Source organism: Zea mays, chromosome 1, assembly GCF_902167145.1.
Source record: "Zea mays cultivar B73 chromosome 1, Zm-B73-REFERENCE-NAM-5.0, whole genome shotgun sequence".
Classification (NCBI taxonomy): Eukaryota; Viridiplantae; Streptophyta; class Magnoliopsida; order Poales; family Poaceae; genus Zea; species Zea mays.
Window position 1 is genome coordinate 215,664,224 of NC_050096.1, and position 15,418 is coordinate 215,679,641.

At 40.9% G+C, this 15,418-nt stretch overlaps 2 protein-coding genes and 1 long non-coding RNA gene across 14 annotated transcripts; all 3 read left to right on the forward strand.

The window, feature by feature from the left end:
• Positions 1-1,333: 1,333 nt before the first annotated feature.
• LOC100272703 (putative FKBP-like peptidyl-prolyl cis-trans isomerase family protein) lies at positions 1,334-7,002 on the forward strand. 12 transcript variants are annotated; one of them, XM_020547522.1, is made up of 12 exons: positions 1,334-1,479; positions 1,675-1,777; positions 2,267-2,320; positions 2,949-3,059; positions 4,326-4,411; positions 4,502-4,552; positions 4,706-4,786; positions 5,186-5,230; positions 5,912-5,967; positions 6,067-6,142; positions 6,226-6,323; positions 6,437-6,999. In XM_020547522.1, coding segments are annotated over exons 2-12 (699 nt in total). In that variant the 5' UTR covers positions 1,334-1,479; positions 1,675-1,737; the 3' UTR covers positions 6,438-6,999. The 12 variants fall into 12 exon arrangements, with proteins under 12 accessions (XP_020403111.1, XP_008666922.1, XP_035820533.1 ...); XM_008668700.2 differs by having other exon boundaries at positions 6,226-6,327; positions 6,437-6,982; XM_008668719.4 differs by having other exon boundaries at positions 1,352-1,479; positions 2,267-2,365; positions 6,226-6,327; positions 6,437-6,982.
• A 2,033-nt stretch (positions 7,003-9,035) lies between these two features.
• On the forward strand, positions 9,036-10,419 carry LOC103643258 (uncharacterized). Its single transcript, XR_002266816.2, has 4 exons — positions 9,036-9,122; positions 9,446-9,536; positions 9,928-10,203; positions 10,292-10,419. It is a non-coding gene; the product is annotated as an uncharacterized lncRNA (long non-coding RNA).
• A 425-nt stretch (positions 10,420-10,844) lies between these two features.
• On the forward strand, positions 10,845-14,408 carry LOC103645273 (phospho-2-dehydro-3-deoxyheptonate aldolase 2, chloroplastic-like). The gene is made up of 7 exons (XM_020547237.3): positions 10,845-10,915; positions 10,998-11,300; positions 11,403-11,480; positions 11,560-11,636; positions 12,499-12,744; positions 13,373-13,947; positions 14,087-14,408. The coding sequence occupies exons 5-6, from the start codon at positions 12,499-12,501 to the stop codon at positions 13,649-13,651; spliced, it is 525 nt and encodes a 174-aa protein (XP_020402826.1). The 5' UTR covers positions 10,845-10,915; positions 10,998-11,300; positions 11,403-11,480; positions 11,560-11,636; the 3' UTR covers positions 13,652-13,947; positions 14,087-14,408.
• The last annotated feature ends 1,010 nt before the right edge of the window (positions 14,409-15,418 follow it).

Below are 15,418 nucleotides of genomic sequence, written 5' to 3' on the forward strand. Positions count from 1 at the left end.
ATTGTGGCGTACTCCTCTTAATTTGTGAAGCGACTCATTGATGGAACATGTTCCTCCTTGTGAAACAATAAACTCTAAATTTCTAGAGGAATAGAAGGGAGACAAGGAAGGATTAATCTAAATGATACGTCCACACAAATGATATGAAAGCGGTCTATTTTGGGGACAAAATAAGGAGTTGTTGAAGTTAGGTATGTTTTTTTGGATGTTTAGATTTTTTGGAAAGAGCTCAATATAGTGATATTGGGATAACAAATACTAGGAGTTATTGGAGATGCTGTAAAAGCAAAAAACCAAACCAAATGATCCAATCCAAAAAACAATTTTTTTTCTTCAAAAGTTGACTTTCTCGTAATGCAAAATCGAAAACACCTTGGACCTGTTTTAGTAGCTTTCGAATGGAACTGTATATACATATATGGAAGAACTTTTTGCGATTTTAACGGCTTCCACCAAACGGGTTTTAGCTTTTTTATAGTTTACAATCCACAACAGTTTTTTTCCACAGCTCACAGTCAACAACAGTTTTTTCACAACCCCTGCCCAATCAAACAGACCCTAAATAAGATTGCTTTCTTTTTTAATTGAGCTAGCGGCAAAATCTGTATCAACAATCTTGCCTAATGTCTTGGGAAGTCGAAGATATCGATGAAAGAGCAGATGGATGCGGCGACAGACACACCCCATCCACGGAGGTCCTCACGGTGATAGTGTGGAGGCAGCATGGAAGGTGCTCTAACGTCACCTTGGCACAAGAGATTGTCTGTCGGTGACGGCATCAAGGGGTGGTGGAGATAGATTTATGGTCACACGGGCGGTGGGACGATGCGATACAGTGGCTAGAGTATGCTTTTCAAGATGGACTTAGCACCAACATTGATTTTGGGAGTCCCAATAAAGTTGGTAAATGTATGGATGAAATTAAGTTTTGTTGGGAGTTTGTAAGGGCGTGATTGGCATGACTCTGCTCTACTCCAAAATTCTAGGTGGAGCAGCTCTGTTCCAGAATTTAGATTGCTTTCTCATAACCAGTGGAAGTGGCACATAAATAACTCCAAAATCCTTGTCTATGTTGCTTTTTAGAGATTTTGGAGCAACATAAAAGGTACTCCAAAAATTTATACTATAACTCTAAAATATCTGTAGAGTTTACAACTCTGGAGTTAGAGTATTGACAGACTCTGGCCAACTTCTCCTTAAAGTTTTACTTTGGAGCCATACTAAATATATTTTAGATTTAGGAATCTGCTTTACATAATTATTGGAGAAGAGTTTTTTTTTGAAAATTTCTTAAATTCATATTTAGGGAGTTATTTACATCCCTGCACTGCCATTTTCTTCCCTCGTCCCCGCGTGTGCCTTTATCCCTACAGCAACGACTTGGGGCGACCAACGCCACAACTCCACAAGGTCCGCATACCCCTTTCCCCCGCGCCCTTTATCCCTGCAGCAACGACTTGGGGTGACGAGCACCACAAGGTCCGCCCACCCCTTCCTTCTCATTGCTTGCTGTTGTAGTGTTCTGCGAAACCGAGCACCCAAACGGCCAAACCCCAACTTAAGCTATTTGTATTCGGATCTAATATAGTTACAATTGTATACAGCCATTATGTCTACTAATTTCGGTTTTGGTTTTAAAAATTATGCGGCTGTTCTTTACTGGATCGGCCCCAGTATTCGTGCTGCTTTGGTCTTTGCGTCCTGGAGCATTAATTTCCCTTCTGATTTGGGTAGAGGATGATGCTTCTCGCCAAGCTCGGGGCGCCGAGCGTTCCAGGTCAGTCGTCCTCTTACCCTTGTCATTTCAGTCACGTTCGGCAATATTTTCTTTTCGAGATACTGTTCGTATCTCTACCATTAGGTTCCGGCAAATGGAACGAGTCAGTTTCCTGTCCTGAGCCTCTTTGCTACTACTTCACTTGAGATTTTTTAGTTCTCGTTAAGTTTTTTTTTGAGGCTATTGCCTCATTGTAATCTAATTGGTAACACCTCACTTCAGTTTTTTTTTTCAATGCGGCTTCAGTTACCAACTTAACTAACTCAGTGATAATAGATATTTTGACTTGGGAGCACTATTCATAACAATGATCAGTTGTGGAATGTGGTTTACATAAGGCCCCGTTTGGATCCTTGAAATTGATTTTATTCTAATAATTATAATTTAGTCACAAATTAATTAAGCTAATATGGTTGTATATATATGTATATTATTGTTACCCATAAAGGTAAGATACTTATACAGTTATACATTATATTTCTAATGCAGGGAAGCGTCGAGTTGAAGAAGATGCTATAAGTTGCAGAATAGAAACATACCATGGTGATCTATACAACTAATTTTTATCTCACATCCTATGAATTTAAGGTAGACTTATATATGAACTTGGGGAAGTTGTGGAATGACAAATTTTAAGTCAAATAGTCTAATCCATTAAGTAGATTCCGATTCTCCAAAATGAAAGGATCCAAACGTCCTCTAAATGTTTAAAGGATAGAATTCTCATGGAGAACCATCAGTCTGTATTCGGGTACGATGCATATGAGCTAAATGAACACAAGTAATTGTAAAACATCTCTTGCAAACAAAACTTTGTGGATGAGTGCAAATTCAGCTGCTATGCAAAGAGGACATACAACGGTTTCATTTGGCTATGCACCTAAATCAAGACTCAAGTTAGCGGGTTAGTCGTAGTTGAGTTTTCAGTTGCTAGTAGGTTGGGGTCTCTTGTCAAGTCCCTTTTTTTTCCTTTTCTACTTCCAAGTTTTAGAGTTGTGTTTATAAGCTGTGTTCTAGGGACTTGGCAAATCCTTCTATTTGCTGTTTTGTTTTTTTGTTTATTAAAACTTTGCGGCAAATCTCTTACCATTCCTTCTAAATGAAAAGGCAAACTAAATGTTATTCTTATTCTTGGATTACACTAAGATCATCCTGAAATACTTGTGTACAGGTTGTGTCATGGACAGAAGGAAACTGCTGTTGGTCCCTGCGATTAGTATGGCCATTGCCTCCTTTCAGTACACTTTTGTCAAGGGAATAGCAAAAGCTGAATTTGCTGATAGTGAGTCTTTTTTAGTTTCTTCTAATATTGACTTGTTCTCCTCAGTTGTCCACATATACTTGAACCATTCAGGCTGTGTGCACCTAAGTTCTGAACTTTCTTATTGACATAAAGATGAATCTTGCATGTTGACGATTAATCCATACACACTTCATCAAAGAACTGTGTGCTGAAACCTCTTAGAGGAGCATATTTGCTACATATTTTTACGTAAGGATGTGCTGTGCTTGTCCTGTGGTCTTCTGGTGAAGTTTGCTAAAAAAAGATGCTCAATGTAATTTGCCTATTATCCTATCTTGGAATGCAGAGGAAGCTATGTAGTCTGCTAATAATCACAGTGTGGAAGAGAACCTTATGATAGTCTAAGATGAAGTTAAACTAACTGTGAATCAGTTATACCTTTTTTATGACATCTCTCATGGACACGATCCAGTTAATACCTGTTGACAAATTTTGTTTGTAACACATATGGCTAAGCATATTTCTAAGCATTTACGCTACAACTTTACTGTCATTACTTCACATTCAGGGTTACATAGCATCTCTAGTATGCCACTAGCTATATGTAAAGGAGGTCTGTTTGCCGTCGCTGGTGCCATAGCTATGGGTGAGAATGGGCTTTAAATTTTACACTATAAGATTTAAGCGGATCGGATTAGGATCGGACCCTATTTCTATTCATTTCTGAACTAAAATTTATTTAGGGTCCTACCATTTAGTGAAGAAGCATTTGGATCATGATCCATTACCACCCCTAGCCATAGATAATAGGCCTTTGGAAGTTTTGACTCCATCCTATGAGGGCTTGACTGGTTCTATGACTTCCAGGCTTACTCGTAGTGCACCTGGAAGTTAAAGGTATTGAACTTTTTTGGGTATAATTGGGGCTATCGTTGTCCCAGAAACTTGGAAGTTGGGCACACTTCTTGCTTTGCAGGGATCTGGGAGTATTCCTCTTTTACCTTAAATGGCCAGTTCCTGTAAAACACACACACACACACATGTTTCCAAAATACATTGTCAGTTGTTAGATTCCCGGGCTGCAAGGATGTGGGTACATGTAAACTGTCTTCCAACAGTATCTTTGTATGTCAAAAACATGTTGTAGCATGAGGCAGAATGATATGATATACTGTACATATAGCCAATTTCCTAAGCATTACTAACTGAAGCTTGTTCATATAACCATCTATTGTTCACGCCAGAAAGCAAACAAGCAATCTAAAGAATTGGTAACCAGATCTTACCTGGTCATTGAAATTTCAGTGCCTGCACTTCGCGGTAAAGATTATGGAAAGACAAAAATGCGGTATCCAGATTACACTGAAACGGAATCAGGCCTCCAGTACAAGGTGCCTTTGTCACCAATCATTGATTTCTAGTTTTCTGTATGATGATCAAATGACCAAACGTTACAGGATTATTTTCATGGCAAAATACAGGACTTGCGGGTTGGTGATGGCCCTTCTCCAAAAAAAGGGGAGACTGTTGTTGTGAGTTACAACCATTACATATGAATGTAAATGTAGCTTAATTTGTATTTGTACATGTACATGTACATGCATCCTCTATAATCTTCGTTGATATTTGTAACGTTTTGCCAAGTGTCAACCCTGATGAGGGTTTGAATTTCTTTAAACTTCAAGGTTGATTGGGATGGCTATACAATTGGGTACTATGGTCGTATCTTTGAAGCTCGAAACAAGACCAAAGGAGGTTCATTTGAGGTATCAGTTGCCACTGTACTTCTCTGAGGATGAGTATTTAGCATTCATATGAGTTTGAAAAATCATATGATTAAGTGAACTAACTAGGACTGTCAGAAGAAGTGTGTTATAGATATTTGTTTAAATATGAATGGACATGATTTTTTTGCATTAGATCACATCACATGAATCCTTCTGTTTATCAGTCATAGTTCACAAGTATGTGTGTCACACTGTCTTGATTCTAATTATTTTTCAGATGGTGCTTGCATGCATTTAAATCACTGTGAGGTGGGCACACATATCAATGCTCTGTGAACAAATAGTGTAGGGAAACAGGTGCATGCATGCACCTTTTCTTTTCGTCTGAATTACATCTTCAAATCGACTGATGCATCATTCTGAAATTATAAATTGCAGGGTGGTGACAAAGACTTCTTCAAGTTCAAAGTTGGATCAGGACAGGTGATTTTCTAGTTTATGAAGTACTCCTTTTGTTCTGAATTATAAGTCGTTTTGTGAAAGGGGCTCTAGCGTAATGGTTAAGGTTTCCGAGTAGCATCTCCAGGTCCCGGGTTCGATCCCCCTCGGGACGAATTTCAGGCTTGGTCGCTCTCGAGGATTGATATCCTGCGCGCCACCCTCCGGCAGAGTGGACAGTTGATTGGCCCGTTAGTGATGGGGGCCAGGGCTCGGGAGTTTTCTTGGCCGGGACTATGTTTCAGTATTTTCTTAATATAATACCGGGAGGGTGGTCTTTCCCTCCCCGGTCGAGGTTTTGAATTGTAAGTCGTTTTGGATTTTCTAGATACACAACTTTTATTATGCAGATATATACTATGATATGTCTAGATACATAGCAAAACTATGTACCTAAAAGAGTCAAACTGGCTTATAATTTGGAATAGAGCGAGTACTGATCTCCACGAGTACTTGTTTATGTCCTGCTGCCCAGTGTTTTTCCATGTCCTACACCATGCTATGGGACTGATACCTGTTCTTTTTTACAATATTGGCAACAAAAAAAAAACATTTTGTATGACACTTAACAAACTGACAGTTGGCGTTTTGCAGCTTCTAGAGCTCCCTCCGTAGAAAATGCTAAGTCTGTACCTTTCTCACAAATAGCAGTTTCGTGTAATGTAGGTCATACCAGCTTTTGAGGAGGCTATATCAGGCATGGCCCCAGGAGGTGTTAGGAGGTAAAGTATCTTCTAATTTTTATGAGACAACTCTGTAAATAAGATCCTCTTTACTATTGCAACATCCAAATGTACTATTGACGAGCTCATACACTTCAGGATCATTGTACCACCGGATCTTGGATACCCAGATAATGACTACAACAAGTTGGGTCCAAAACCAACGACATTCTCGGTAAACATGTACAAATTTTTCAGGTTATCCTTGTCCGTTGTTAATGACTAAACCACATTGAGTATTTGTCATTTGTCTTCCAGGGACAAAGAGCTCTTGATTTTGTTCTACGTAATCAAGGCTTAATAGATAAAACTCTCCTGTTTGACATCGAGCTTCTCAAGATAATTCCAAATCAGTAGTGTGTGAGCTTCCTTTCTCACTCTTCCTTGCTTATTTATTAGAACATGGTTCTATCAGCACTACTTTGTTTTGTTTCTAGTTCAGTGACGTCACGAAAATTAAATTTTGCAGGAGATTCTAATGATTACCTTTGAAGAAAAAAGCTCATGTTATTCAGGTCCGTCGAAGATCAGCAGTAAATGTATGCAATTGAATATGAAAATATTTTTTTAGGCATACGCACATACAACATGATGTGAACACATCTACCTACATCTCCATTAACTACGCCTCTTTTAAAAGATGCCATTGTGTGCATCTGCGGTTTCTACAGAAGCTCTATTAGATACGTCTGTGATCATACCTCGACTGCTGAGCAAATAGAGAATGACCAAATGGCGAATTGTTGAAATGAAGGCATTCTAGTTGGAAATGTTGTAAATACCCCAAATATTGCCTGTCTGTCGTAATAGTTCATTTGGGACGTCTGGGGGGTGCATGGTTTCTTTTGGTGATTGGTCGCCCCAGACAAATCAGAACTCTCTACTTTACCAGAAGGTACCATCCAAACAGGATTTCAATCCAGTTTTAGTGAATGTTCAATATGTTTTAGTAAATAATGTAAAAACGGCTTTTTATTGCTCCAAATATGTAATTCAGGTTTCTAATTTTAAATCCCATTTAAGAAATATTTTGCGAAAACACGGATGGTTGCCAGATTTACTAGGGTAATTAGCAACGTACTACTATTTAGTGAGAATAACGAGGCGCGTGGATGATCGGAGGAGCTGAGAAATAACATAGAGTTTTTGCTTCTGGCTTTAGAGCATGTTCAAGAGTATTTCTGGAATTCTCTCGAAATCATCATTTGGTAAGTTATTTTAGTGAAAGAATGTTCTCTACTCTTTCTATCCCCAAATTAAAATTTGTTTTAGTAATTAATAGATTTCATACAATATAATACTTAATGCTTAATGTATGTATCTCTACAACTATTAAGACTCAAGTGTAGACCGCCCCCGCCTCCATACGCCTGCACACCCGCAATCCAGCCACCGCCGCGATCCGCCCGCCCGTGCATGCCGCAACCGCGCGATCCGCCCGCCCGCCGCAAAACCGTCGCGATCTCGCGGCCCGCCCGTCCGCCATCCAGCCACCCCGCCGCGACCGCTCCGTGCATGCCTCCACTGTCGCGATCCGCAAAACCGCCGCGATGTGACCGGCGAGATCTGCCCGCCCGCCCACCAGCCGTGACCGGCGAGATCCGCCCGCCTGCCCACCGCAAACCCCGCGCGCGACCGCTCCGCAACCGCCGCTCCCGCCCACGGCTCCTCTTCCTCCTCATCCTCGACGTCGCCGTAGCAGCACCCCGCGCCCGGCTCCGTTCGTCGGCGAACCCTCTTTCCCCGCCCCACCGCAGTCCCGGCCAAGAGATCCGGCCGACCCCGGTGAGCTCTCTCGCCGCGCGCACACCTCGCCGAGTGTAACCGCTTTCCTCGTATGGCCGACGTCGCGGCGCACTACGACGACCTGGAGGTCGCTGCCGGCTCCATCGAGGCCGGCTTCGTGCCCTTCCCCCGCTACGGCGGCTGTGGCCTAGGGTACGGGCTCACGCTCTGCAGGAAGTGGCACACGCCCTAATGGTTTGATCCTACGGCGTGCTATCCCCAATTCGTTGGTTTCTCTACTCTGGGTCTGATATCGGGGTTTGCTACGGTGGTAATTGCATGGACACAGTAAGGGAGGAGGTATGGCCAATGGCTACACCACAGCAGCGGCGGCGGCAGCCGTCAGCTCCACAACAGCAACAGCAGAATGGTCGTATTGATCTCAGGGATCTCAAGGCTCAGATGTTGAAGCGGCTTGGTCTGGATCACTCGCGGAGATATTTGGCTACTTGAATGGCTACTTATCGGAGAGGCTCAGCAGGCAAGACTTTGAAAAGCTGTGCTTGCAGACCCTGGGGCAGGAGAACCTCCAGCTGCACAACCGGCTAATCCGTGCAATTCTCTACAATGCCTACCAGGGAAAGTGCCCGCCTCCTCCATTGGATGCAGGCATAGGATTGTGGAATTTATTTTTTTCATCTGGAATTTGAGTATGCCAAAGGAGAAGATGCTTTTCAAAACCTCTAAGTTAGTTGCTAGCTTTTGATTACATATATTTCCACAACCTTTTACACTGTGATTAGCAGCTCTTTTTACCTAAATATTCACTGCACCTTTCTGTCCACTCTCAAGTGTTTCCCCTCTTAATTAATTGCTACATGATGTGTGTATAGTGTATACACAGCCACACAGGTTTAATTGAGCATACACAGGCCTCCTAAAATGGTCCTCTTTTGGGATGTTGCTGGTTGCACAAAGAGTTAACAGGAAAAGAAATGGATGTTTGCAAGAAGGTAATAGTGAAGAAGCTAGGAAGTAGAGCGACCGACATAAACTGCATATTCATATATTTTCATTTTTAATCATTTTCTTGATTTCAGTTTACAGTAGAGGTTTTAAACAGAGAAAAAATATATCACAGCATAAGGATGCCTATAACCCAAGTTGGTCCGTAGCCCGGTTGTATGTCGGTAGCGACTCTAAAGCCTTGTCATATTGTAGTATAATTTAATTTGTATCAGTTTAGTTCTAGAAGATAATATATTGGGTGTTTGTTTTATTTTAGACCATTTGATGGGTCATGCCATCGATGGGATAATAGCTGCTAAGTTTTTTTTGTTTGTCTTGTTCTAGAAATGTTGACTGAGTTGGCAAGAAGGGAGAAGGCAACCAACATCAAGCCAGATCATGATATTGATGTCTATATGAAGGTGAGGCTGTTACAGGTAACAAGAGCATTCTGTGCTTCAAAAAATCTATCTATGCGAGTATAAAACAGGAAGGATCGGGACTTAATGTGGATAGTCATATATATCACCTCCTACCTTTTTTTGCAACTTGGTAACAATTATTTATTTAACTATAAACTTATATAGGCCTCAGCTATGGGTGAGCAACAATCCAATATTGTTACAGACTACACATTGAAGTTATAGTCTGCTAGCTGGGGATCTAGCTGTAAGATAACAAATATGACTTCTGTTATCACTAAATTGGGATCTCATGTCTGCTGCTTCCTTATATATACCTGCAGATATTAGACTTGGAGGTATGTGCTAATACGCTGGTAGGGAAGGAGATGATGAGGGGTATTTCTGATGGTCAACGAAAGCATGTCACAATAGGTACCAGTAATGATCAAAATACAAACCCATGACATCTATCCAGATTCTCATATGACTTATCTATCTAGCTAACAGTCTTCTTCATTCTCAACTGGGATTACTATGGGCTTTGCTGGTCATTTAGCCGCTGGTCTTGGTTGCTTTAGGTCTATTTTATTGTGAAAATTTTTAAATTGTCTCTTTATCAACAAGAGACATTGTCATCAGGATGCTAAAACCACAAATTGTATATACCATATATTATACTTGTCAAATCAGTTGCTAAAGTTGTTTTCTAAACTTATGGAAGCAATTTCATTAATATGGACACACCTCTTTACTGTCTGAAGATCCTATATATGGTGGCTATGAAGGTAATATTACACGAAACATTCTTTGTCGCACAATGCAGGGAAGAGTTAATGTGATGAAAAATAGCAGCAGCAAAAGAAAGTGAAGGGAAAACAAAACATCGATCTCTACTTAGTTTTGTGTGAGACACAATTCACGGTTAGTAGGACATTCAATCAACTAGAGTTTGCCGCTATTTGTGACTAGAGTTCGACTTGTGACTCCATGAAAAGCCCGAACTTCGAGTACGTAGACAATGGGGGTTGCTCGATGCTGGCTTCGTTGCAGCGATGGACGGATGAACATCTGCATACATCAAAGGACAGAGACGTTGAAGGTCTGCTGAGATTCAGATTTCCATTTTAAGTATGTTTTTGTCAATTTTCTTGTTGATTCAGTCGCGTGTGGCCTGTTTTCTTTTGCAGAAAATAAGTGGGAGAAAAATGGCTCTGCCCTAATGGAAATTGACAGCATCTGTGAAGTTGACAGCAACTTCGAGGATCCACAGTTGTGCGTCGCTATGGCTTCTGACATCTACATGCATCTACGAGAAGCTGAGGTAACACATTCTTTCCTAAACCCTGGTGCCAAAATGGTTTCCCTCAAGCACTGAACATAAGAAATCTTGGCTTGACTACAAAATATCTACATTGATGCCACTTAATAAGCTAGGTTGTAGTGTACTTACAACTTACTTTAAGCGTGTTTGGTCATTTTATAACTGCAACTTACCAGTGTGGGAACACTTCCTGATTGTGTTTTTTTTTTGAAAAAAAGAACATTTTCTGATTTTTTTATGTGAAGTTTCATTGTTGGTGCATTAATGAAGCTCGATTTGATCAAATTCTTTTCGAAGGAAAATTGAGCTACACTTCATCTGTACATACGTTGAAGCATCTTAGCAAGCTCTGCTTCTTCCTTGTTTGTCACTAATAGTGTGCTTTGCTTTCTAGCAGATGAAGAAAAGACCATCGACTGATTTCACGGAGATGATTCAAAAGGATGTCAACCCTAGCATGAGGGCAATTTTGATAGACTGGCTCGTGAAAGTAAGCTTTTCCTGCTAAGCATAAGAAAAGCCTAGAGAATAATCTTGTCAACTTATATTCATGATAGGTTTTCCTCGTGCAGGTTGCTGAAGAATATCGTCTGGCTCCTAATACCTTGTACCTGACAATCAACTACATCGACCGTTATCTTTCTGGCAACAAGATCAACCGCCAAAGGCTGCAATTACTTGGTGTTGCTTGCATGCTTATAGCGGCGTAAGATTTTTTGTCTCCTCCCCTTTATTTCTTTCAGTTATCATTAGGTTGTTGGCATGCTTGATTTTGACGTCTTGAAAACTTCAAATCCATAAAATACGAGGAGATATGTGCACCCGAGGTAGAAGAATTCTGCTACATAACAGACAATACATACTTCAAAGACGAGGTTTGTTTTGTGTGTGTGTTTAAAAAAAGATACAGCAGACATTATCTGATATTCTCTTGTTTGTCACTCACTGTCACTAATAAATAACCTGTACATTCAAAGGTTCTAGAAATGGAAGCTTTTTTTGCTGAACTACTTGAAGTTTGAAATGACAGCGCCTACGACAAAGTGTTTCTTGAGGTGCTTTTCTGTTCTGTCACCATACTCTGGACTTGTACCATGCATTTTACCAATTTCTATGTGTCGTCTCTGTTTGCAGGAGAGGGAGAGAGGGCGGAGAAAGCATAGGATTCGAGGTTGTCACGCTCGACGGTAGAACTGGACCCCTTTCCTCACGTAAGGTTTCCAGGTTGCTATTATGCATTTATGCTTGTTCTAAATTCTGATATTAATAAGGTAATTGTTGGTATTTGTTTATCACCGTGTATTTGGGTATTTGGAATTTTGAAATGCGTCCCTACCTTGGAAATTATCTGATACTGGAGATTGTCAGAAGTCTATATTATATCTAACAGCAGCACGAACACACTTCACTGAAATGTCCACTTCTTAAGTCCATCTTGCACAATAAGATTCACAATATATGTAGTGCATCTCATATGATGGTACTTTCCTACAAGTATGGTACCTTTACTATTATTTAGTTGTTTCTTCAGATATGATAAACCACTGTTACTATTTTTTCCCACAACTTATTTTCTTCATATCTGACTCGGATTATTTTCTTCATATCTGACTCGGATAACTTACTATCCTACACTTTAACTCCTTCTGTGTTCCTACTCAACAAGTAGGGCCTTGTTTTGATGGAGAAGTAATGAAGTCCTGCTGCTTGAGAACAGGCAAGTCTGTGGGTTTTTGAAGAACAGTAGCCTGCCGAGCATTCATTATTCTTTGGTTGAGTCAGCGGAAGCTGTTTATTTTTTTGTCAAATAATTAAGTATTACTCTTGGACCTTGGGTATACCATCTGGTGATTGGTTTGCTGGTGAATTTTGGTCTCTTGGACTGCTGTTGGTCATGATGTTCGAATTGTTAACTATTTCAATTATAGGTTTAATCAGTCTTACCTTTCCTATATTCTCTTGGAACATGGAGCAACAAATCAGAGCTCCAACTCTTTTATTTTAAAAAAACGAGGCACTATACTTGTCCTGTGATCCTAACTGTCAAATTGGCATGTATTTTGTGGAATGTAGATGAGCGACAAAATGAACCCCAGTGACTTGGTGAAGCTGATTGAGATTCTGGACCCTTCAAACAAACCTGGAAGGATCACCATAATTACAAGGATGGGGGAAGAGAACATGAGAGTGAAGTTGCCTCATCTCATCCGTGTTGTTCGCAATGCTGGATTGATTATCACATGGATTACTGATCCTATGCGTGGAAACACCAGCAAGGCCCCTTGTGGCCTGAAGATTCGTCCATTCGACTCAATTCTGGCGAGTGACCTTCCACCGGGAATTTCTTGTTCCTATTATGATCAATTTGAATGAACCTCAGTTTTCGTTTGGGCATTCATATGGCTGTATTAGGAATATGGAATGATACCTGAAGTTCCCATCTCTTCTTTTGCTCTATGTTTCTACTTTGTAAGGCTATAAGCTTGTAGAGCTTAAGGGCATATTTCATACTTCTGGAATATTGTATCTGCTTATGATTTAATAGAAGTAGGATCACTAGGCTACTTATCCTCAATAGGTCAATAATGTTCTTGGCTGGGCTGGGGGGTAAACGACCATGTTCAAATTGTTAATTCATTTTTAAGGCAGCATACTTTGGGTCTGCATTTTAGGTGCTGCTATTAATGAGTTTTGACCCTAAGTTCTGATAGAAGCCATTTGCTGATGTATTCTCAGCTTCATGAATGGATGTTAAAATACCACTCTAAGGGCAATGCTTTGATCAATGATTTGGTTGACACATTGGATCTGTATAGTTCTATGTTTGCTCGTTTACTCTAGACATGTATTTCTACTGGAGTGTTTACACTTGATCTAGGAACATTCCATTCTGGCCTTCCAACTAATACCTTACCATTGCTCTAATCGCGAACTCCATATCTAATAGGCTGAAGTGCGTGCATTCTTCGACGTGCATGATCAAGAAGGAAGTCACCCAGGAGGCATCCACCTTGAAATGACTGGGCAGAACGTGACCGAGTGCATTGGTGGATCAAGGACTGTGACCTTTGATGACCTGAGCGACCGCTACCACACCCACTGTGACCCAAGGCTGAACGCCTCCCAGTCCCTGGAGCTTGCCTTCATCATTGCAGAGAGGCTCAGGAAGAGGAGGATGCGGTCGGGGCTCTACAACAGCCTGCCTCTGCCACCACTGGCTTTCTAAGTAGCCGAAGCTGAACAGAGAAGGTAGAGGGATAGTTGCGGCGACTCAAAAGATTACGCCTATTTATTTGTTGATGCTTGGTGTGGAGGCCTGGTGGGTGCTCTTGGCACAAGTTACATGCTGGAGAACAAAGGACGCGGGACACGGTGTCTGTGACTACTAACCAGTTGACAAGCATAGAGCAGCCGTCGTCTTCGTGCAAGACGAGGAGGCCGGAGTCGTCGAGGACGAGCAACGTGGAGGCCCAGACTCAACACCAGTGCCTGGACTAAAATGAGAGGTGCTTAATCTCAACGGTAAAGATTTTGTTGTGCTAGAATATTTTTTTGGTTCGTCATGTGGATTAAAATTTGACGTTTTCTATCACATTTTTTAAGACAAAATGTTCATATTTGCCGCTATGTCATCCTCTTTATACTTCATTTTTTGCTGCAGCTCTCGTTCCAGATGTGGACGAATCAGATGCAAGATATGTTGAACTCAAAAAAAGGGTGACAATGCATTTCGACAGAAGGAATTTACTACTGCCATTGATTTCTATTCCCAGGTTTAATGTGTTCTGCTCTTCTATTTTATATGGATGTCACATAGATGCTGGAGTTGCATGATTGGATGTGATTAGAGTCATAGGTTCAATGTCTTCCAATATGATCCCTAATATATTAAGGCACTAATGGAAAACAGCTCTGGGTTATATACGCTAAAAATATTGCTGTTAGAACAGGTATATTGCATATCAATGCATTTTATCATAGTACTTCTCATCTCAATGTATTTTACCATTACATATTGACTCCGTAGCAACGCACGGGCATACACCTAGTTTTATATATGTGTCTAGATTCATCTTTATCTATTTAAATATAGAAATAAAACTAAGAATTAAAATAAATATTATTTTAGGACTTAAAACAAAGGAACACGGTGTACATCATTGTATCATCCAATAGTTTTTTTTTCTATATCTTGCACACTCTAGAAAGCCGTCTTTTTTTTAAATCTTTGACTAACGAGAGAATATGTAATATATAATGTTCAATGTGTAGGAGAACGAGACTGCTTGTTTATTGCATAGTATATATATATACTCAGAACACTAACTCTAAGGAGGGCAGCAACGGACCATAGATCTTGTTTCTTCTCTCGTCCGGTAGTCGAGGACCCCCGCTAGGAAGGCTGGCGGCAGTGCGCGCATCTAAAGATGGCAATGAGTACCCGATATCCGATGTGTATTTACTCCATTAGAGTATGTATATGAGTTAAATATTCTATCCATGAGTTTCTTATTGGGCAAAAACTTCACCCAATAGGTAAACAGGTAACAGAATGTTCCGTCGTCACCCATACTCGTTAAGCCATGGGTATAAAATACCCAGTATAAACCCAAAAACATGAACTTGGGCTACAATCATCCATCTTCTTTTGACTATTTAACAACCTTTTGAGCAATAATGTAATGGAAGTGTTGAGAACCAAAAGTGGCAGATGGTCCGGCCTTTGGGCCCGGACGGTCCGCAACCCCGCGTTTAGATAACTTGGGTGAGTATCCTTATCTCGTGTGTGGTTATCTATCTAATCACGTGGGAGCACCCTAAGGTCTACGTCGTCCGGGGACGCCTCAGGTGACCTGCTGAGCCGGAGCGCCCTAAGGTCTCTCCCCTATGGGCGGGATCTAGGTCCTACGAGAAGAAGACGACCCTACGTCATCATGGACCGTCTGCCCCAGAGTGCGGACCATCCGGACAACATGCAAGGAAGAAGCCGCTT

What these genes read in the sequence shown, in the direction of transcription:
- LOC103645273 (XM_020547237.3), top strand. Translation starts at nt 12,499, where the DNA reads ATGAGCGACAAAATGAACCCCAGTGACTTGGTGAAGCTGATTGAGATT. An exon ending in GTCCATTCGACTCAATTCTG is followed by an intron (nt 12,745 to 13,372) that starts GCGAGTGACCTT and finishes CATATCTAATAG; the next exon opens with GCTGAAGTGCGTGCATTCTT.
- LOC100272703 (XM_008668694.3), top strand. Translation starts at nt 1,738, where the DNA reads ATGATGCTTCTCGCCAAGCTCGGGGCGCCGAGCGTTCCAG. An exon ending in CGGGGCGCCGAGCGTTCCAG is followed by an intron (nt 1,778 to 2,266) that starts GTCAGTCGTCCT and finishes TTTCTAATGCAG; the next exon opens with GGAAGCGTCGAGTTGAAGAA. An exon ending in AATCAGGCCTCCAGTACAAG is followed by an intron (nt 4,412 to 4,477) that starts GTGCCTTTGTCA and finishes CAAACGTTACAG; the next exon opens with GATTATTTTCATGGCAAAAT.